We start from the raw sequence: 22,909 nt of genomic DNA, 5'->3' as shown, positions 1-22,909 counted from the left end.
CGCCCAACAGCAGACCAGACTAGGCCCAACAGGGGGGTGCACACAACACAATGGCAGGAGTGAGGAGGACAGTGAACAGTTGTGTTTCTACCACCAGCGGTGGGGCAAAGAAGCCCTCCATTGTCGCCCGCCCTGCAAGGGCCAGCAGCCGCTAATGACTATGGCGGCTGGCCATCAGGACAGCCTCTTGTACGTCTGGGACAAACAGTCGGGACGCTGCTTCTTGGTCGATACCAGAGCGGAAATCAGCGTCTTGCCCCCGAAGGGGTACGACACCCGCAACAGGAAGCCAGGACCCACCCTGAGGGCTGCAAACGGCAGTACAATACGGACCTATGGCACCCGCACAGTGCAGCTGCAGTTTGGCGCCAGCCGGTTCACATGGGACTTCACACTGGCCACCGTGGCCCAACCACTCCTGGGGGCGGACTTCTTGTGAGCTCACAGCCTGCTGGTCGACTTGCAAGGGAAAAGACTGGTACATGCCGAGACTTTCCAGACATTCTCCCTGGGTGAAGCCAAGTTGCTGGCCCCACACCTGGACTCCATCACGCTGTCAGAAAACGAATTCACCAGAATCCTGGCAGACTTTCCATCGATCTTGGCACTGCAGTTCGCAGCAGCCATGCGCAGACACGGGGTACAGCACCACATTCCGACCCAGGGACCACCCCTCCATGCCCGCGCACGTTCGGCTTGAAGAATGCCGCACAGACGATCTAGCGGCTAATGGATGTGGTGGGACGCAACCTGGACTTTGCGTTCACCTATTTGGACGACATCCTTATAGCCAGCAGTAGTCGCCAGGAGCATCTGTCCCACCTCCGCCAGCTCTACTCCCGCCTCAGTGATTTCGGCCTCACGATCATCCGGGCCAAATGTCAGTTCGGTCTCGATACCATTGACTTCCTGTGCCACAGGATTACCAAAGACGGGGCAACACCTCTGCCTGCCAAGGTAGACGCGATCCGCCACTTTGCCCGGCCCAACACGGTCAAAGGCCTGCAGGAGTTCGTTAGTATGGTGAACTTCTACCACCGTTTCCTCCCCTCAGCAGCTCGTATCATGAGCCCTGATGTTGGGTAAAGGCAAGGACATTACTTGGGATGAAGAGGCCGCGGCCGTTTTCGTTAAAGCCAAAGAAGCCTTGGCAGATGCTGTGACGCTAGTGCACCCCAGAACGGACGTTCCGACCGCCCTCACGGTGGACGCATCGGACACAGCAGTCGGTGGGGTGCTGGAGCAGCTCATCGAGGGGCGCTGGCAACCCCTGGCGTTCTTCAGCAAGCACCTACGACCACCCGAACTCAAGTACAGTGCTTTTGACCGGGAGCTGTTGGCACTGTATCTGACAATCCGACATTTCAGGTACTTCTTAGAAGGCAGGCTGTTCACCGCGTTCACAAAGGTGTCCGATCCCTGGTCGAGCCGCCAGCAGCAACATCTGTCCTACATCTCGGAGTACACGATGGACATCCAGCATGTCTCGGGAAAGGACAACGTCGTGGCAGACGCACTCTCCAGACCAGCTGTCCAGGCCCTGTCCCTGGGGGTGGACTATGCAGCACTGGCGGAGGCGCAGCAGGCAGATGACGAGATGCCCAGCTACAGAACCACAGTCTTGGGTTTGCAGCTGCAGGACTTTCTCGTAGGCCCAGGTGAGAGGACCCTCCTGTGCGACGTGGCTACTGGCCAACCTCGCTCCATTGTCCCGGCAGCCTGGAGGCGGTGCGTTTTCAACTCCATACACGGTTTGGCACACTTATCTATCAGGACAACCGTCCGGCTGGTCTCCAGCAAGTTCGCGTGGCATGGACTTTGCAAGCAGGTCAGTGAATGGGCCAGAACGTGCGCGCTGTGCCAAACAGCCAAGGTGCAGCGGCACACTAAAGCCCCGCTGCAGCAGTTCAAACCCACCCACCAGAGGTTCGACCACATTCATGTGGATATCATGGGAGCCCTACCAGTGTCCCGAGGAGCGCGGTACCTCCTAACTATGGTAGACCGGTTCACAAGGTGGCCAGAGGTGGTCCCGCTCACTGACACATCTGCCGATTCCTGCACCCGAGCACTGTTGCAACCTGGGTAGTACATTTCGGGGTACCGGCCCACATTATCTCCGACAGAGGCGCCCAGTTCACCTCCAGCCTGTGGTCGGCTGTGGCCAGCCTGTTGGGAACGCAGCTACACCACACTACTGCCTACCACCCACATTTGAACGGACTGGTGGAATGCTTCCACCTTCACTTGAAGTCGGCTCTCATGGCCCGCCTGAGAGGACCTAACTGGGTGGATGAGCTTCCTTGGGTCCCGCTTGGAATTCGCACAGTGCCCAAAGAGGATCTGCACGCCTCGTCGGCCGAGTTGGTGTACAGCGCACCCCTGGCCGTCCCAGGAGAGTTCATACCAGCCCCAAGGGGAGCAAGAGGAAGAACCCGCAGCTGTCCTGGACAGACTACACGAAAGGCTCGGCAACCTGGCTCCCGTGCCGACTTCACAGCACAGATGGACCCCGACCCATGTACCCAAAGACCTCCAGAACTGTCAGTTTGTGTTTGTACGAAGGGGCGGACACTGGGCACCACTACAGCGGCCGTACGAGGGGCCGTTCAGGGTGATCAACAACGGGTCCATGTACGTTCTGGACATTGGGGGGAAAGAGGAGGTTTTCACGGTGGACCGACTCAAACCAGCCCATGTGGACTTGGCGCAGCCGGTCGAGGTTCAGGCACCGCGGCGCAGAGGCAGACCTCCCAAACAGAGGCTGATCCAGACTGTGGCTATTGGGGGGTGTATCACCGGTTCTGGGGGTGGGGTTATGTGGCAACCCACTTTCTGTGCAGGCCAACCAGCTCACAAGTAGCCAGCACGTGGGGAGAGACTTTGGTAATGCACCTCTGATGTCATTTCCGCCCGGAGAGGGCGGGCGCTAGGGAATAAATGCCAGCGCCGCGAAGTTTGAATAAACTAGTCTCGAAACGACTTACTGACTGCGTGTTGTCTCTAGCTCTGTATGTAGTACATTGCTACACCGTATCCAATCAAGAGCCCATCAAACTTGGCCTTAAATGCACCCAATGACCTAGCTTCCACAGCTGCCTGTGATTACAAATTCCACAAATTCACCACCCTCTAGCTAAAGAAATTTCTGTGCATCTGTTCAAATGGACACCCCCTATTCTGAGGCTGTGCCTTCTTGCTTAGACTCCCCTACCATGGGAAACATCCTTTCCACATCTGCTGTCTTCAACATTTTGAAAAGTTTTAATGACATCCCCCCCCCCCAACCTTCTAAATTCCAGTGAGTATAGACCCACAACCATCAAACGTTCCTCATGTGATAACCCAGAAGCATCTTTGTGAACCTCGTCTGAACCCTCTCCAAAGCCAGCACATCTTTTCTGAGATGTGGAGCCCAAAACTGTTCACGATACTTAAGGTGAGACCATACCACTGCCTCATAAAGCCTCAGCATCACATCTCTGCTCTTGTATTCTAGACTTCTTGAAATGAATGATAACATTGCATTTGCCTTCCGCACCACTGACTCAGCCTGCAAATTAACCTTTAGGGTGTTCTGCACAAGGCCTCCCAACTCCCTTTGCATCTCAGATTTTTGTATTTTTTCTCCGTTTAGAAAATAATCTGATCATTTACTCCATTTTCCAACATTGTATTTCATTTGTCACTTTCCTGCCCATTCTCCTAATCTGTCTTAAGTCCTTCTGCATCCTACCTGTTTCCTCAACACTACCTGCCCCTCCACCGACCTTTGTATCATCTGCAACTTGGCAATAAAGTCATCTATTCCAACCCCTACCATCAACCCCTGCGGAACATCACTTGTCATTGGCAGTCAACCAGAAAAGGATCCTTTTATTCCCACAAGCTGCCTCCTACCAATCAGCCAATGCTCTAACCATACCAGTAACTTTTCTGTAACTTGGTAAGCAGCCTCATGTGTGGCACCTTGTCAAAGGCCTTCTGAAAAAACTTTTACTATCCACCTTGATGTTGTTTGCTAGTTTGCTTTCATGCTTCATCTTTTCCTTCCTAATGATTCTTTTAATTGCTCTCTGTAGGTTCTTAAAAGCTTCCCAATCCTTTATCTTCCTGCAAATTTTTGCTTTGCTCTCTGTTTTGCTTTTTCCATTAGCTTTGATGTCCTTTGTCAGCCAGGGTTGTATTATTTTGCCATCTGAGTATTGCTTTGTTTTTGGAAGACATCTATCCTGCACCTTCTTCATTTTCCCCAAAAACTCACGCCATTGTGACTCTGCTGTCATCCTTGCCAGCGTCTCCTTCCAGTTTACTTTGGCCAACTGCTCTTTCATACCACTGTAATTTCCTTTACTCCATTGAAATACTGCTCTGTCAGACTTGACTATCATAAAATTCCATGATTATCATAACATTGCCCTTTTGACATGCTCTTTCTATTTCACTTTGTAATCTGTGGTCCACATCCCAGATACTGTTGGGAATCCTGTCTATAACTGCTATCAGGGATTTTTTTTACCCTTGCAGTTTCTTAACTTAATCCACAAGGATTCACCATCTTCTGATCCTATGCCATGTCTTCCTACTGATTTGATGCCATTCTTTACCAGTAGAGCCATGCTATCCACTCTGTCTAACTTCCTATCCCTGCAATACAGCATGTAACCTCGGACATTCATCTCCCAACTACAACTATCCTTCAGCCATGATTCATTGATGGCCACAACATCATATCCGACAATCTGTTTTGGAGTGGGGCTTAAATTCTCAAACTCCAGTCTCAGGTGAGAGTTACCAGCTAAGTTCCACCAACTCTGAGATTCAATTAAGGACTGAAACACTTTTTAAAATGTATATTTCTGTCAGCAGTCAAGGACCAGTGATAAGAATCTTAATTCCCAATATTGTGAAATATCGATAGATGAGATGCTAAGAAGCTTCCGTGAGCATCACGGGAGCTATCCAACACGTCAGTGCCATTAGAACTTGGAAAGGGGAGACATTTTAAACCACATGCTGGCTGCTCCAATAGCTTTTATGCTACTAATATAGAATCTTATTAATTAGACAAAAAAAATCAATTAATGAGAAATTCCAACTCACATCATAATTTAAAGGATCTGCTTCATTAGCAACTGTAAGGCCCGCCAATTCCCCAAGACCCAATGCGTTTTCCAGTGCTTCGTCTGTACCCATGATAAAGGATTTTCCTGATCCTGGGGGAAACGTCAACGCCTCAACTAGCACGTTAAAAATAGCATGTGTTAATTCAATATAAATGAGAATACTAATACAGCACAGAATACATTACATACTTAAATGAAAATATTCTCATTGATCAGTATCTAAGAATCTACCAAGGTGCCCATTTTCCCTCACACCTACCTTCTTCTGCCCTGCCAGTTTCATGCTCAGTCAGCCGTGTGTTAGATGGTCTGGGGGGAGAATTTACTGAAGATTGCAGTGGAGGAAGTTCATCTACATCTCTTAAAGTAGCCAACATGTCTTGTAATTTTGATCTATTTGGCCCTAATAAGAAATAAAACTAAGTTATCAATGATTTTGGATTTTGCATTTCTGTCACCCGAAGGAAAATTATTTAATTGAACATTTTCAGGTTTGTGTTCTGAAAATAGACTCAGTTTTAATCACCTTAAGTATTAGAATATAAAATTAACAAGAAACCAAACAATTCAGGAAAAAGTCAATAAATTTTCACCTGAAACTTAACTTTCAGTTGTATGAAATCTTGAACAAAATGTAGCCTTCTCTATTTCTGGGTTACAGTTTTACCCTACATGTTAATGAGCAAATAATCAAATAAGCTGAAAACTGGAACACTTCCCAGCCAAGGATTTGCAATCAGTTATTCATCCTTAATCCTAGCATACAAAACTCATGCAGGGTGCTGAAGGTTATTACATACAGCAGTACACTAGGATCCAATGCATATTTGCTCGATTGTTAACTAATATCAAACTGCAATTGTGCATCTTCTGTATATTCTACGATCTTCAAATTGTTTAGCCTAACAATCTTTGATGATATTTAGTTGTAAGTGATACCATGTGCTTGTCCCTTCTCTCAGGTAGGTTCATACTAAGGCATTGGGCTTTGTGGATCGTTACTACTTCGACGGAATCTGTTGCCTGTAATTTTAATCATTTTAAACAGCATATTGTCTTTTGCCAGTCGAAAGGTTAAAATTTATACACTAACAAGAAATTTCCTTTCATCAAATGTTTAAAGCAGAATAGGGCTGCAGTCAACCATATTTTTTTTGTTTCTATTTGTACACTGTTATAAGTCTGATTGCCTTTCAGCACACAAAACTAAAATATTTAATACAAAATCAAGAAAAGTGGACAGTGAAAAAAGAGCAACTTGAAAATGAATTAAATGCTCTTAAGCAGCAACTTCCCAAGATAAAATGTTAAACTAAGGCTTGAGAGCGAGAGAGAGAGGATCAAGAATAGCTCAGAATAAGCAGATGGTTTTAAAGGAACAGGATAAGTATTTGGATACTTTTTTTTCCAAAGAATTGTGGAAAAAGAGGGTTTATGAGCCAAAAGTATACCAGATTTCATACGCACTTACTCTTCACCCCCTTTTTCCCCTTTCGCTCCTTTTTGTACTGCTCCTTGAGCTTTGTTATTAGTCCCTGGTCCACGTCCCAGCTCTCTGGTGTGGGACTCACATCTTCCTTGTCTAAACACAGCATAGTGAAACAAATCAGAAAACGCCTAATGGAACAATCCAGCTCTTACAGCATTAGCAGGCAGTTTCAACATGCTGTTAAAGAAAATGTCACAGCAAGGCCATAATTAGAGCTAAATAGTTAATACAGATGTACAGAAATGTTCTCAGCAGGGATTTATTTTAATAATGAAAATAATATTCATTATAATAAAGGTTGAAGTTTTATGATATCTGAGTATTACTGAATTAAGACTATATCCTTGTGTTGGTTATGTTAGGGAAACAATCCATTAATGGCATATGGGATTTCTATAGTATACTCATATGCACACACATATTTCAGGCAGTAGTTACATGATTAATTGTTCACAAGCATTAAATGAAATTAGCAATGGAAAGCACCTTATTTATTGACTATGATAGCCTTCCTGAACACCATCCCATGAGGCTTTTTGCTAGTGTACTTTAAGTTGGAATTATCTTGTAAAGTTAATTTTAGTGTTTGCTGCTTATATATTGTAATTTACACAAGTTTGTCAAAATTCAGCCAACCAGAATTTAAAAAAAATATAGCACTGGTTCTTTATTTCCACCCTAGCAATTGACCAAGGTGATAAAGATCCTCCTTGTTCTATGCATCTCTAGTTGACTTAAAATCAACCACGTCATTTAGTGGCGATACCTTGTATTTAGTGAATTTTGCAGACTTTTCTTTCTGCACAATTCTCACAGGGAATGCATGTGCTGAATACATTCAGGATTACAGAGATCACTCCTAGAATTTCACAACGTACATAACCAAGAGTAATTTTATTTGTGCCATACTGACTTCACTCATATAATATCTCATTGTATCTTTATCATTACTGATCCTGTCATCACTGAGATCTACCACTCAATTTCCACCAAAACCCCTCTTCACATCACATGATGGGAACAATTAATTAGCTAGTGCTTCAAAAAGGGAACAGGACAGGCACAAGTGAAGGTAATATGCAAGGTTACAGCAGGGAAAAAGTGAATGGGACTGGCAGGACTGCTCCTCTAAGAGCTGGCATGGACTTAACAGGATGAATAACTTACATTGTTTAACAGTTCCACAATACCTGACCTACAGTAAGACTTGAAATACTATTCTATCAACAAATGCAACCATAGCCTCAACCTCATTCTACTGTAGCTTTGACCTCAGCCAACTCCACAGTTCTTGTGACCTTCAATGTTTCCACTCTAGTTTTCTGCACATTCTGCTGCCAAATCAGTCCATCAGTTTTGTTTAGTTGTATGAAATTCTTGCTTAGTTGCACATTTTCATATTAAGTGATAGCCTGTCATTGATTCACCTCCCAAACACGAACTTCAACATTCTTATCTCCATTTAAATACTCAACACTTCGTGGCCCTTCCCTCAACTATCAGTAGCATTCCTTTACAATATTCTTTTCTCCAATTTTACCTTTACCAGCAGCCATGTCAAAATCCAAAATGTTATCCCATTGTGAGGACAATCAAATCACTTAGAAAATTAAAATAACACATGTCTAGACATTCACTCCTCACTGGTAGTGCTAGACACATTATAACAGGACTAATCATACATTTGACAACACCTCTGAAAGTCAGGCCCACTGCTTCTGAAATTGTGTCAAGATAGACAAAGCTATTAAGTGAGCACATTTACTGGGGAACTAATTTTTAGGCTGTGACAAAACATTAGTTTCTATTTACTCCATTCTAAAAGATCTAAAGAGAGGACCAACTTTTAGTCAAATACATGCCTTAAGCATTGCTAAATCTACATTACCCAAAGAAATAAACTGTAAGCTCTGATCATCACACTTCTGGAGCTGCTTTATCTGGTTATCACCAGATGCTTTACAATTTATAACCATATAACAATTACAGCACGGAAACAGGCCATCTTGGCCCCTCTAGTCCGTGCCGAACGCTTACTCTCACCTAGTCCCACCTACCTGCACTCAGCCCATAACCCTCCATTCCTTTCCTGTCCATATACCTATACAATTTTTTTTTATTGACAAAATCAAAGCTGCCTCTACCACTTCTACCGGAAGCTCGTTCTACCCAGCTACCACTCTCTGAGTAAAGAAGTTCCTCCTCATGTTATCCCTAAACTTTTGCCCCTTAACTCTCAACTCATGTCCTCTTGTTTGAATCTCCCCTAGTCTCAATGGAAAAAGCCTATCCATGTCAACTCTATCTATCCCCCTCATAATCTTAAATACCTCTATCAAGTCCCCCCTCAACCTTCTACGCTCCAAAGAATAAAGACCTAACTTGTTCAACCTTTCTCTGTAACTTAGGTGCTGAAACCCAGGTAACATTCTAGTAAATCTCCTCCGTACTCTATTTTGTTGACATCTTTCCTATAATTCGGTGACCAGAATTGTACACAATACTCCAAATTTGGCCTCATCAATGCCTTGTACAATTTTTAACATTACATCCCAACTCCTATACTCAATGCCCTGATTTATAAAGGCTAGCATACCAAAAGCTTTCTTCACCACCCTATGCACATGAGATTCCACCTTCAGGGAACTATGCACCATTATTCCTAGATTGTTCTACTGCATTCCTCAATGCCCTACCATTTACCATGTATGTCCTATTTTGATTAGTCCTACCAAAATCTAGCACCTCACACTTATCAGCGTTAAACTCCACCTGCCATCTTTCAGCCCACTCTTCTAACTGGCCTAAATCTCTCTGCAAGCTTTGAAAACCTACTTCATTATCCACAATGCTACCTATCTTAGTATCATCTGCATACTTACTAATCCAATTTACCACCCCATCATCCAGATCATTAATGTATATGACAAACAACATTGGACCCAGTACAGATCCCTGAGGCACACCACTTGTCACCGGCCTCCAACCTGACAAATAGTTATCCACCACTACTCTCTGGCATCTCCCACCCAGCCACTGTTGAATCCATGTTCAGAATAATATTGTAATATAAACAATACAATAGGGAAATACATTTAGGCAAATAGAGCGTTCCTTCACACTCTGTACTTGTGCCTTGTAGTTAATGGAGATGCTTCACAGTCATTATCTCAGGATAGTTAGCCTCTGACCACTCCAGCAACCGTAGTAATTCGCTGAATTTCTGGTCTAAGATGACCTGGCGATGTAATGGCATAGACAACAATGTATTCAACAAAGATAATACTGTATAATACCAAGGGGCAATGGTGAGACTAGATTGAACTGGTTAAATTATGAAAGATTCTTGCAATTTATCAGTCCAAATCTGTGTTGATTATTAATACATGGAAGAAATATTCATCATCAAGGATGGTCTAAGTGAGAGTGCAGTTGAGGACATGGAAGACTTTGTAACTTAAAAATACACTACTAGGTTTTCTCTAAATGAAAAATTCCTTTAATATTTGATGAGAAAAGACTGAACCAAGGGTAACTGGTGTGGGCAGATTTGGATTGCTCTACCCAAAAGTCAGTCCAGACAATGTGGTCATGAAATTCTGCAAATCAGAAGCTTGTTGTCTCTTAAATAAAACACAAAGGGAATTTTGCAATATCTATCCAAGGAGGAAAGAGTGATGCTATAATACATTGTCTAGTTGTTGCCATCGTGGTTTATCTTTCCAGACTTCATACAGTGGTGCTAGAAAGTTTGTGAATCCTGTAGAATTTTCTCTATTTCTGCAAAAATATGACCAAAATATAATCGGGTCTTCATGCAAATCCTAAAATTATATAAAGAGACCCAATTAAATAAATAACACAAAAAACTTAACACTTGTTAATTTATTTGAGAAAAAGATCCAAAATTTTATGTATTTGTTGGGGAAAAAATGTGAAACTTTGGGGTAATATCTTCTACTAAAGCTATTTGGTGTTGAGTGCTCCAATCAATGAGATGAGATTGGAGGTGTTGGTTGTAGAGGTGCCCTGCCCTATATAAAAAAAGACAAAGTCATGTTACTGATAGAGCCTGCTCCTCACAAGAAAGATCTGCTTATTGCAGCATGCCTCGATCAAAATAACTTTTAGAGGACCTTAGAAGAATTGTAGAGATGCACGAAGCTGGAAAAGGCCACAAAAGCATTTCTAAAGACGCAAGTTCGTCAGTCCACAGTAAGAGGAATTGTCCACAAATGGAGGAAATTCAGCCTGTTGCTATTCTCTCGAGGAGTGGTTGCCCTGCAAAGATCACACCAAGAGCACAATATGCAGGAGGTGTAAAAGAACACAAGGGTGACAGCAAGAGACCTGCAAAGATCTCCAGAACTTGCTAAAGTCTCTGTCTTGTGTCCACTATAAGAAAAACACTGAAAAGGATGGTGTTCATGGAAAGGCACCATGGAGGAAACCACTACAGTTCAAAAAAAATTGCTGCTCACCTCAAGTTTGCAGAAGACCAGCTGGAAGTTCTACAACACTTCTAGGACAACGTTTGAAAGACAAGAGTTGAAAAAAAAAACAACAGAATGGTTCAAGAAGAAAATTGGTGCTCTGGAATGGCATAGTCAAAGTCCTGACCTTAATTGTATAGAAATGTTGTGGAAGGACCTGAAGCAGTTTAAACAAGAAATTCCACCAACCTCCCACAGTTGAAGCAGTTCGTAAGGAGGAATGGCCTAAAATTCCTCCATGCCGATGTACAGGATTGATCAACAGTTACCACTCACACTTGGCTGAAGCTATGCTGTACAAGGGGGTCACACTAGTTACTGAAAGCAAATGTTTACATACTTTTTCCAACAAATACATGTAATATTGAATTATTTTCTCAATAAATTAATGAATGAGCAAATTGTTTTTTGTGTTATAAAATTGGGCTCTGTCTAGTTTTAGGACAAGTGAAGATCTGATCACACTTTAGGTCATATTTATGCAGAAACAGAAAATTCTACAGTTCACTTTCTTTCTAGCACCACTGTACCTGTCTAAACTCCACAATGCCTGATTCTTAGTGCAGTTTCTTCCCCAAATATTTTCAAATTAACAGTATCCAAGCATTTTTCAATGACCTTCAAAATCACCTATATAATAATGCACTCTTTCCCATTAATTCCCTTCCACAGAACAGAGAACAGTGTTTGGTACAAAATTAGGCACTTCTATAATTAAACATGATCGAAATGTGCAACATAATTTCAACATTCTAAATTATTCCAGCTGTTTTGACTTTAAGTTGCCTATCAAAGGCAACACATACGAACACATTTTCCTTCCTCATGTTAACTCAGCATATTCTTTCAAATACCAAGTGAAATACGGAGCATGGATATTTTCAGGGAGCCCGACATTATAAATTGGCAGATCAAAAATTGTGTTATTAATAAATGTTGCACAAAAATTACCAACTTTTACAGAATTACAATAGTATATGACAAATACATGTTTTTAACAAAGCAAAGAACACATGTGCTCATCATGACCAGCCAGAAATGTGAAATGATCTAAAAGAGTTATGAGCCAGAGGGCAAAAGAGAGGAGCTAACAATTGCCATTGGTAACTCCACATTTATTTTAAGTGGAAACACTTCAGTGAATGTTCAAGTATAATTTACATCTTAATTTTCATGAAAGCACCAACATCCCAGAATTGTATACTTTAAGTGTGCAACAAATTTTGATACAGATTAACGCTAAAAGTTATTGCAGAGTTTTACCCCATTCTGTTCCATCGCCTGCACTCCTGGACTCTGCTGCTCCTTCCCCATCTTCAGCAGTTTTTGCTAAGAAGTCAAACTCCCTCAGTGCTTCCTCGGTATCCATATCTTCAATTGTATTAGCTGGTATCACTTTGTCAAACTGTTAAAATGTAATCAGCAAGCAGCGATCATGCAAGATGGAATTTAGCAGCACACTATAAGATTATTAACATTAGGAAGCATCTTTCACCAGATCAGATTTTTACGTCATCTCCATTGGGTTTTTCTGCATCCACCACATGCATAACACTTTATATAATAAAGGCATGTTCAGATCAATTTTTAGACATTATATTCTTCATGAAAAATAGCAATATTATTCATTATTTTAACAGTACTGCCTTGACATAAGAAAATGTTATGATATGTACTATTGTTTGAACAGGATTTCCCTAATATTTTGAAGCAGTCAACTGCCATTGTGCGTATTCAAAATTTCACTCACCATTAGAGGGTGCTACATCATAGCATTAATTGGTGCATAACCCACAAACTGGAAAAGGCAAAGCTCTTGTTTTAGCATTTATTATTTATTCTGCTCCCTTTCCTTTTTTCTTATTTCAATTCACTTTCTTCCTTTGGCCCCTATCCACATTCTACTTGTTTTAAGTAATACATCTGTTTGGATTCCTTGGAATGTCAATCTAGGCTGCTGAAAATACTAGAATTCCCATTATATACAAGTATTTACAGTAAATACAGCATATTAGCTATCAGGCTTTCACTTAAATGAAAACATTAAATCTTACTGGTTTTTCAATGTGAATCACACAGTTGGAAGAGAACGTTATCAATCCTAGCATCCAAATCACTGATCACTGTGCATATAATTGTTCCCCTATGCCACAATTTCATCAGTGTTAGTAACTGATTAAGGATTACTTGCAGTTCACCGTCCCTTTTGCTGGGACATGAAGACATTTTTTTTTAAAAGCCACGAAGCTTTTGGAGCTGGAAACAGGAGCTGCTGGTTTTAGTTACAGATTGCACACGACCACCTGGTCCGTAATGACACCCAAACTTTGTTCCAGCATTTAGTAAAATAATCTCATAGCGTAATATCATAATATTACCTTTGTGTTGTGTGAGAATTATATGTACTGTGTTGTCCAGAGGAATGTTGTTTTGTTTGGAGGTATACATATACAGCTGAATGACAATAAACTTGAACTTAAAGCCAGGCAAGCCACAGTTCTCACAACAGCATAACTGCTTGCCCTGTAGTGTTTCTCAGTGAAGCTTCATGAAATTGACTCACATGAATTGCAGTTTTTTCAAGTTAATGTTTTAGGAAGAATAAAATATTGTCTTAGTTCTCTTGCAGCTCTTAGTCACCCATTATTCAATCCTTAATGACAATGGGTCCCAAGTTTATATTGTTTAATTCCATCTCTGAACTTCAACATCAAAAGCTCTACTCCTTTATCCGTGGCATCTTGTGCTTTTATCTCATTATTTTGTCAGCCATTAACCCCCCTTCCCACTTTTGACACCACTCAGCCTCCAAGCTCCAACCTCAAAAACCCCTGGAGCCCTAGGGTCAGATTAGGTGTGCAGCAAATTCAACTGAAAATATGACATACAAAGAAAATAGCATAAAATGTGAAAATCTGTAGGTATACATTGCTTCCATTATATATAATTGATGGACACATGAAATTATTACTGCAAAGGAAAACAGTTAACCTTTATGAAAGTTTGCACATTGCCAGCTTTGGGAGAGGTGGGAAAAGAGGGAAAAACAAAACAAACAAACGTGATCAAACATTAACCCAGGTGTAATAAAACAATAGCAGTCACCGCTTGGCAGAGGTATTTTTGGCAAACTGCTTTTGCAAGTGATTACTGTCTTGGTTTCACCAACAACTTGCTAATTAAGTGTCTTAATAATGGCGGGGTGATCCGTTTTGATCGACTCTTTTGTAAATCCCTGTGTTTTAAATTGATCCTCACAGTGGTGCTAATTGATTTAATAAGATTACATAGAACTTGCAGAAAGACGGGGGTTGGGGGGGGGGAGGTTCCTGAGCATCTGAGTAACAATAGATACAAATTCAAAGGTGGATCATTAAATTTGAGATAGCTGCTCAGATTAAGTAGAAAGATTGCATACTTCAGAAATGATCACAATGATCGGGAACTACCAAGTCAAAGCTGGCAAAATTGACTTACTGGGAAGACCATAAGATGATTAGGTATTCATTCTACATACAAGGAGTAGCCAAAATCACAGAAGGGAAAGATCACAAGCAACACTACTGAACTGCTGTAGAAGAAATTAGTGTATCAGAAGTGAGGAAAAATATTATTTAAGTAACCATGATTTCCTGGAAATATCACTAGAAGTTCTGAATAAGGCGTTTCTCAGGTGCCAGAGGGCAAGTAGGAAAGATTATGGTAAACAAAAGGTAATGGATAGAATAAGTTTTGTGAATAAGTGAGTTTTGTGGAGTTAGCACTAAATGAAAAAGCAGGGCCTTGAGGAATTACTCAAACCACCTGCAGCACCTCACATTTGGAGTGGTGAAGAAGCAGTTTAAAGGTCAATTTATTGTTATTTGGAAGATTGTATAAACTGAAAAGAATAACCAGGTCACCTGCAACTGCCTGGATGGTTAAAAAAAATGCCTCGAGACAAACTGAAATAATTTTCATGACAAAATATAAAAACATTTCAAATCTACTAGATTTTGCAACTTTTTGCACAATTTGAGAATAAGGGAGTAAGTTTCACAATATATATGATCAAAGGACCTTTACTGAGTAACTTTGAAAAAATCTACAAAATTCATTTTGCCATTTTTCATCATTTCATCTTCTTTATTCATGTGTCCAAATATTTAACCTACCGAAGTATCAATAATTGTTCTCTCTTTTCCATCACTCTCATCATCTTCATCATCATCACTAAATACAGCTGCAGCATTTTCCAGAAATTTAAATGTTTCCAGCACATCTGCTGAATCATTCGGAAGTGGTTTAACTTTTTCTCCAGAATTTCTTTAAAAAACACAATATATTTTTTTTAAACAAGAGATTATGTAGACAATTTACAGCAACAGTGAGACCACAAAATATTGCTGGGAAGAGACAAATCTTGCCTTTTCTCTTTCATTATCTGTTCCATTTAAACCCCTTGTGTAACTCCCCAACCCCTGTAGATTGGTTTTCTAACAGATATTAAGGAGATACACAAAATGGTGGAACCAATAGAAAAAGTCAAAGAAATTTAACTGTCTGCACCAGCATGCAAGTTTAATCAAGTCAAGAGTACAGCAATGCAATGCAATAGTATGTATCTACTAGGGATAAAAACCTGCCTGCTGGTTCCTAATGAATCAAAATAAAATACAGATTACATGTATTAAGTCTGAAGCAATGACCATTATTGCAATATTAAAAAAAATCAAGGAACAAGGGACAAATTGAAATCAATTAAAATAAAATTTTGCTTTAAAATAAGCGCACAATGGTAGTACAAGGCACTTACCCAATCATGTCTGTCCTTTTTAAAAGTGTTTCACCACCATTTATAACAGAATCTGGACTCTTGTTTTCAGATAATTTATCTAGGTCATCACCAGTGAGGCCAAGTAATGCCCGTGCTCGCCTTGACTTCACATCTATAATAGTATCTGTGTATCCAACCTCCTGCAAGTATCTGGCAAAACACAGTAAATTACAGCATTTTGTTTTAAATCATGAGGAGAATCTTATGAAGTTTCAGCACAATTTGTCCAACTATTTACAAATTATACACTTTTTTTGAGGAAAATCAACTACCAGGAAATAATCTTGCACATTCTATTTCACTGCTGAGGGTACTTGGAAAAAAAATGTCACTTGTACCAGCTGCAGATTGAAAGTGATGAGTCTCTTTCAGTACCAGCCTCTATAGTCACAGAAAAATGAAAGCTCGCAGTACTGGGCTATTGTTAACAATTCAACATTCATTACATTGTCTGCTCAAGAAACTCAGCGGTTTCCTTGTTTGGATGTGATGGTGGGGGAAATGTGGCATTGCTGTTAATTGGTGGGGAAACTTTCAAAAATAGTTAATCATGGAAATACAGTTGCAGAATCAAACCAAAAATTAAAAAAATCAATACTAAAGTTAAATCCTTCAGGGTAATTAACATCAAAGGACAGCCAGTCTACCAAAATTTATTTTATATCATGATCTGGTGCGAACCATGATTTCTAAAGTTAAAATTTAAAACAATACTTTCTAACTTATACTCTTGCAACTTTAAACAGAAAATTGAATGACAAGTTTACAACTTTTTACAGTTAGGACACTGATAGTTGGGATGTTAGGAAAAAATAAGTATTTTTGAAATAAAAGATTGCAGATACTCACTGACGAAGGAGCAGCCTCCCTTGCTTCCATGTTAATTGATTATTTTGTGTGGTCAGGATTTCATTTTCATTTCCTTCATCTAATAAAGTGATAAAATAGATCTACTTAGTAATAAATCAACTAATAGTAACACTGATTTTGCAGGAACAATGTTAATAAACAAAGAGTGATATGCACAGAAGTTCCCAAATGCACCTTCAGGTAGGGGAAAGTAGTGCTCTGATGGTCAGCTTCTGGTTGAAGATACACACTGAATGCTAAGGGGGGGGGGGGGGGGGGTGTCTTGGCAGCACTCAGCGCTCTTCCAGACTTAGCTGTCTGGCCATTTTCTTCTGTTTCATAGCAAGCTAACTGGTCAATTTTGTATCGAAGGGAAGGCTGTTGTTTTCATGCCATTTTCCTGGACTTCTTCACAACCTGTGCAGCTGTTTTTATGCTGTATTATTAGATTGTGCTCTGAGACGCGATGCTAATCAGAATTTTCTGAATACAGTATATTATTGAGAGATACAGCACAGTAACATGCCCTGTCGGCCCAACAAGCCTGTGCTGTCCAATTAACCTACTGATGCACCATCAATAACTCTCAGAGACGGGAGGCGAACGATAGGCTTTTATTAGCTGCAAGAGACCATGATTAGCAGCAAGAGACCACCACACAACATCCTGGAGACTAAGGGAGGAGCAGTGCCTCCAACCGCCTTTATACAGGGGTCTGTGGGAGGAGCCACAGGAGCAGTCAGCAGAGGGGCGTGTCCAGACAGGTATATGTAGTTCACCACACCTACTAACCCCTACGTCTTCAGAATGTGAAAGGAAACCAGAATACCGCGAGGAAACCCATGCAGTCACAGGATTAATGCTTGTAGTAGCATTTCAAGAACTATGTTAACGGCAACCCAGTCAATGCAAAAGATTCATAAGCACTATGTGAAGTATAGTTCAGCTTGTCTTAGTAAATATTCATTCCTCAACTAACATCACAAGCAAATAAGGTGCCATTTGTTATTTGAGAACCAAACTGTACAAACTGGCTTTCACATGTGCTTAGATAGCAGTGTCTGCTCTTCACTCATGCTGGGATTGAAAAAAATAAGACAAATCCAGATGGTCTCTTTGCTTTCTATTGCACATCTGAACGAGTGCAAGACTACCTTTAAAGATGCATTTTCAAAAGCTTTAACAACTATTCAATTATAGTTAGTTTCAAGCCTTGTATTATTGAAGCAGATTCCACTGGGAGAGTACAGTGTTACTGTGGTACAAGATGTATTGCCATTAATAGGTTATATTCTGTTAATCAGCTTAAACCTAGTTTATTATCAATAATAGTGGGTTCCGTGGTGTTTCTTTGTTTCATGATAAATATTATGGAAATTTAAACTTAATTTATATTCCTTTTTACCCATTGCTTTTACATACATTATTCAAGAGAATCCTGCATGTGCTATCACCAACCTGAAAACAAAATCTTGCAAACTTATGTCCATTAACTAAGATGGTGTTAGGAAAAGAATCTGTCCAGTCACCTTGTAATGACATGTTCAGGGGAAGAAGGTGGCACCAGCAACCAGCTCAACCAAAGGCAAAGTCCTTCACAGTTCAAGAAACTTTTTATTTCAAACCTGATTATGCTACCATTGGCACCTATGATTTGTATTTTGATGGTGTGTTTTTGGACCGACTGAGCGACCTGGCGTTTTGCTGATTCTGAGGGAGGTTGGTGCAGCCTGGAGAGAGGGCATGAGCCCATGATTGACAGAATTTCACACCCATTAAAGCGCTGAGCAAGATTGAAATCAAAGAGGACGACAGCGGAAAGTGAGTGGGTGTTCAGCGTTGTCTGGCTGCGTTTGACTGGACTCTTCCTCCCTCTCGCTTGATACTGTCAGAACCTTGGGTCTTGGGCAAGGTATAATCATCACGGTTTATGGATTGGACAGAAGTTCATGTTATGACATGTTTCTGCTTACTCCTTTTTTATTGCTATTTTGTGTGATTTTGATTGGGGCAGATTGGCTTTGCAGTGACACAGCGTTAAATTGAACTGAAATGAACCTAAACTGAACATTCCTAGACTGTTTCAGTGACTTTGTGGTTTGATGTTTTACATTTGGTGTTTTTCACTTTTTTTTTGCCATTGCAGTGACTTGTACATTTTTTTGCATGTGTGTGTTCGAAGCTTTCTTTGAGTGGGTTCCGTGGTGTTTCTTTGTTTCATGCCTGCATATATACTTTGATAATGAAGGTACTTTGAATCTTTGAATAATATTTGAAAGATAACTCAACATTTTATTCCGTCTCTTATAAAAACACTTAGTCCGATGATTCCCATTTCAGATGTTCAATGACTAAAGTACACCCAACCTAGACTTTATGGGACAAGAAGGAGAGAGTCACTGACTGCTGGAATTCCACAAGTCCATAAGAGACAGGAGCAGAATTATAGGCCACTTGCCCATTGAGTCTGCTCCATTTCTCTCTCAACCCATTTTTCTGCCTTCTCCCTATAACCTTTCATAGCCCTGACTAATCAAGAGCCCATCATCCTTCACCCTAAATACACCCAATGAGCTAGCCTCCAGAGCCACCTATGGCAACAAATTCAACAGATTCCCCACCCTCTGGCTAAAGAAATCCCTCCCAATCTAAATGAAAGTCCCTCCATTCTGAAGCTGTGCCGTTTGATCCTAGACTACCCCACCATCCACTCTATCTAGGCTTTACAACATTTGGCAGGTTTCAATGAGATCACCCTCCTGTTCTTCACAATTCTACCAAGTAATGGCCCAGAACCATCAATCGCTCCTCATACAATAAGCCTTTTATTCCTGAAATCATTCTCGTGAACCTCCTCTGAACACTCTCCAATGTAAGCACATCCTTTCTTAAATAAGGGGTCCAAAAAGGGCTCACAGTACTCCAAGTGAGGCCTCACCAGTGCCTTACAAAACCTCAGCATTACATCTTTTCTTTTCTGTTCTAGTGCTCTTGACTTAAATTTGACTTCGACTTCCCTGCCACTGAATCAACCTGCAAATGAACCTTTAGGAAATCGTGGATGAGGACTTCCTTTCTCCCCATTGGGTATTCCTTCTATCAAGTGCATGACCAGACACTTCCTGACTCCGCATTCCATACGTATTCCAAAGGCCGAGTACACTCAACCTATTCTAATAAGGTATGCCCTCCAATCCAGGTAACATCCTTGTAAATCTCCTCTGCACTCAGTACGCTGCCTTAACAACACTGGCAACTTGTGCAGCAGCTTTGAGTGTCCTATCAACACACAATGCAAGATCTCTCAGATCCTCCACACTGCCAAGAGTCTTACCATTTATATTATATTCTATCTTCAAATTGGACCTACCAAAATGAACCACTCAAACTTATCTGGGTTGAAGTCCATCTGCCACTTCTCATCCTAATTCTGCATCCTATCAATGTCCTGCCGTAAACTCTGACAACCCTCCAGACTATCCACAACACTCACAACCTTTGTGTCATCAGCAAACTTACTAACCCACCCTTCTACTTCTTCATCCAGGTCACTTATAAAAATCACAAAGCGGTGGGGTCCCAGAACAGATCCATGAGGAACACCACTGGTCACTGTCTTCAATGCAGAATACGAATTATCTACAACCACCCTTTGCTTTCTGTGGGCAAGCCAATTCTGGACCCTCAAAGCATAGTCTCCTTGCCTCCTTACTTTCTGAAGGAGCCTTGCATGGGGAACCTTATCAAATGTCTTACATCTTATACACCTCTATCAGGTCACCTCTCATCCTCCATCACAACAAGGATGCTTGCTCTTTCTTTTATGTTGGCTCTGACTTTTCTTGTCAGCCACAGTTGCCTCAACCTGCCTTTTGAGTTCTTTTTATTTGTGACGCATCTATCCTGTGCCGTCTGAATTGCTCCCAGAAACCCCAGCCATTGCTGCTCTGCTGTCATCCCTGCTAGAGTCTCCTTCCAAACAGCTTTGGCCAGCTCCTCTCTCATGCCTCTGCAGTTCCCTTTACTCCACTGTGAGGAACAGAGAAATAAAGAAAAATCTACAGTACAATACAGGCCCTTCGGCCCACAATGATGTGCCGAACATGTACTTACTGTAGAACTTACCCACAGCCCTCTATTTTTCCAAGCTCCATCTACCTATCCAAGAATCTTTTAAAAAGACCCTATATCCACCTCCACCACCATTCCCGGCAGCCCATTCCACACACTCACCACTCTCTGAGTAAAAAATTTACCGCTGACATCTCCTCTGTACCTACTTCCAAGCACATTAAAACTGTGTCCTCTCGTGTTAACCATTTCAGCCCTGGGAAAAAGCCTCTGACTATCGGTCAATGCCTCTCATCATCTTATACACCTCTATCAGGTCACCTCTCATCCTCCATCGCTCCAAGGAGAAAAGGCCAAATTCACTCAACCTATTCTCATAAGGCGTGCTCCCCAATCCAGGCAACATCCTTGTAAATCTCCTCTGCACCCTTTCTATAGCTTCCACATTCTTTCTGTAGTGAGGCGACCAGAACTGAGCACAGTATTCTAAGTGGGGTCTGACCAGAGTCCTATATAGCTGTAACATTACCTCTCGGCTCTTGAACTCAACCCAACGGCTGATGAAGGCCAATGCACCGTAAGCCTTCTTAACCACACAGTTAACGTGCACAGCAGCTTTGAGTGTCCTATGGACTCAGACCCCAAGATCCCTCTGATCCTCCACACTGCCAAGAGTCTTGCCATTAATGCTATATTCTGTCATCATATTTGACCTACCAAAATTAATCATCTCAGACTTATCTGTGTTGAACTCCATCTGCCACTTCCTTGCCCAGTTTTGCATCCCATTAATGTTCCGCTGTAACCTGACAGCTCTCCACACTAACCACAACACCCCCAACCATTGTGTCATCAGCAAATTTATTAACCCATCCCTCATGAAGAGAAAGGGTCCCAGAACAGATCTCTGAGGCACACCACTGATCACCAACCTCCATGCAGAATGTGACCTGTCTACAAACACTCTTTGCCTTCTGTGGGCAAGCCAATTCTGGATCCACAAAGCAAGGTCCCCTTGGATCCCATGCCTCCTTACTTTCTCAATAAGCCTTGCATGGGGTACCTTATCAAATGCCTTGCTGAAATCCATATACACTACATCTACTGCTCTACCTTCATCAATGTGTTCAGCCATATCCTCAAAAAATTCAATCAGGTTCCTAAGGCACGATCTGCCTTTGACAAAGCCATGCTGACTATTCCTAATCATATTATGCCTCTCCAAATGTTCATAAATCCTGCCTCTCAGGTTCTTCTCCGTCAACTTACCAACCACTGAAGCAAGACTCACTGGTCTATAATTTCCTGGGCTATCTTTACCTTCTTTCTTGAATAAGGGAACAACACCCGCAAACCTCCAATCCTCCGGAACCTCTCCCATCCTCATTGATGTGCAAGGATCATTGTCAGAGGCTCAGCTTTCTCTTCCCTCACCTCCCACAGTAGCCTGGGGTATATCTTGTCTGGTCCCGGAGACCTATCCAACTTGATGCTTTCCAAAAGCTCCAGAAAATCCTCTTTCTTAATATCTATATACTGAAGCTTTTCAATTCACTGTAAGTCAACCCTACAATTGCCAAGAATCTTTTCCGTAGTGAATAATTAAGTATTCATGAAGTACCCTCGCTACCTCCTCTGGTTCCATACACACTTTTCCACTGTCACACTTGATTGGTCCTATTCTCTCACGTCTTATCCTCTTGCTCTTCACATACTTGTAGAATGCCTTGGGGTTTTCCTTAATCCTGCTCGCCAAGGCCTTCTCATGGCCCCTTCTGGCTCTCCTAATTTCATTCCTAAGCTCCTTCCTGCTTGCCTTATAATTTTCTAGATATCCATCAATACCTAGTTTTTTGAACCTTTCATAAGCTTTTCTTGTCTCCTTGACTAGATTTTCAATAGCCTTTGCACACCACGGTTCTTGTACCCTACGTTCTTCCCGTCTCATTGGAATGTACCTATGCAGAACACCATGCAAATATTCCCTGAATATTTGCCACATTTCCTAACTTGCCAGTTCCTATCCCTCTCCAATGCTGTGGTAAAGGAGATAGAATTGTGATCA

General features: G+C 41.6%; 1 protein-coding gene across 2 annotated transcripts in view; it reads right to left on the bottom strand.

Annotated features, from left to right (window-relative positions):
* The window catches only part of strn (striatin, calmodulin binding protein), a 108,231-nt gene that overhangs the window by 25,953 nt on the left and 59,369 nt on the right, over positions 1 to 22,909 (bottom strand). For both annotated transcript variants that reach the window (XM_059982186.1, XM_059982187.1), the window contains exons 4-10: positions 16,774 to 16,852; positions 15,904 to 16,074; positions 15,263 to 15,413; positions 12,372 to 12,513; positions 6,598 to 6,708; positions 5,386 to 5,529; positions 5,104 to 5,240 (exon numbers count right to left, since the gene is read on the bottom strand). In XM_059982186.1, the coding sequence (XP_059838169.1) occupies positions 5,104 to 5,240; positions 5,386 to 5,529; positions 6,598 to 6,708; positions 12,372 to 12,513; positions 15,263 to 15,413; positions 15,904 to 16,074; positions 16,774 to 16,852 (935 nt within the window). The remainder of the gene's footprint in view (positions 1 to 5,103; positions 5,241 to 5,385; positions 5,530 to 6,597; positions 6,709 to 12,371; positions 12,514 to 15,262; positions 15,414 to 15,903; positions 16,075 to 16,773; positions 16,853 to 22,909) is intronic.

This window comes from Hypanus sabinus, chromosome 10, assembly GCF_030144855.1.
Source record: "Hypanus sabinus isolate sHypSab1 chromosome 10, sHypSab1.hap1, whole genome shotgun sequence".
In the NCBI taxonomy this organism is placed as follows: domain Eukaryota; kingdom Metazoa; phylum Chordata; class Chondrichthyes; order Myliobatiformes; family Dasyatidae; genus Hypanus; species Hypanus sabinus.
Note: the sequence above shows the minus strand (reverse complement) of the source record. Positions and strands in the feature narration are given on the sequence as shown.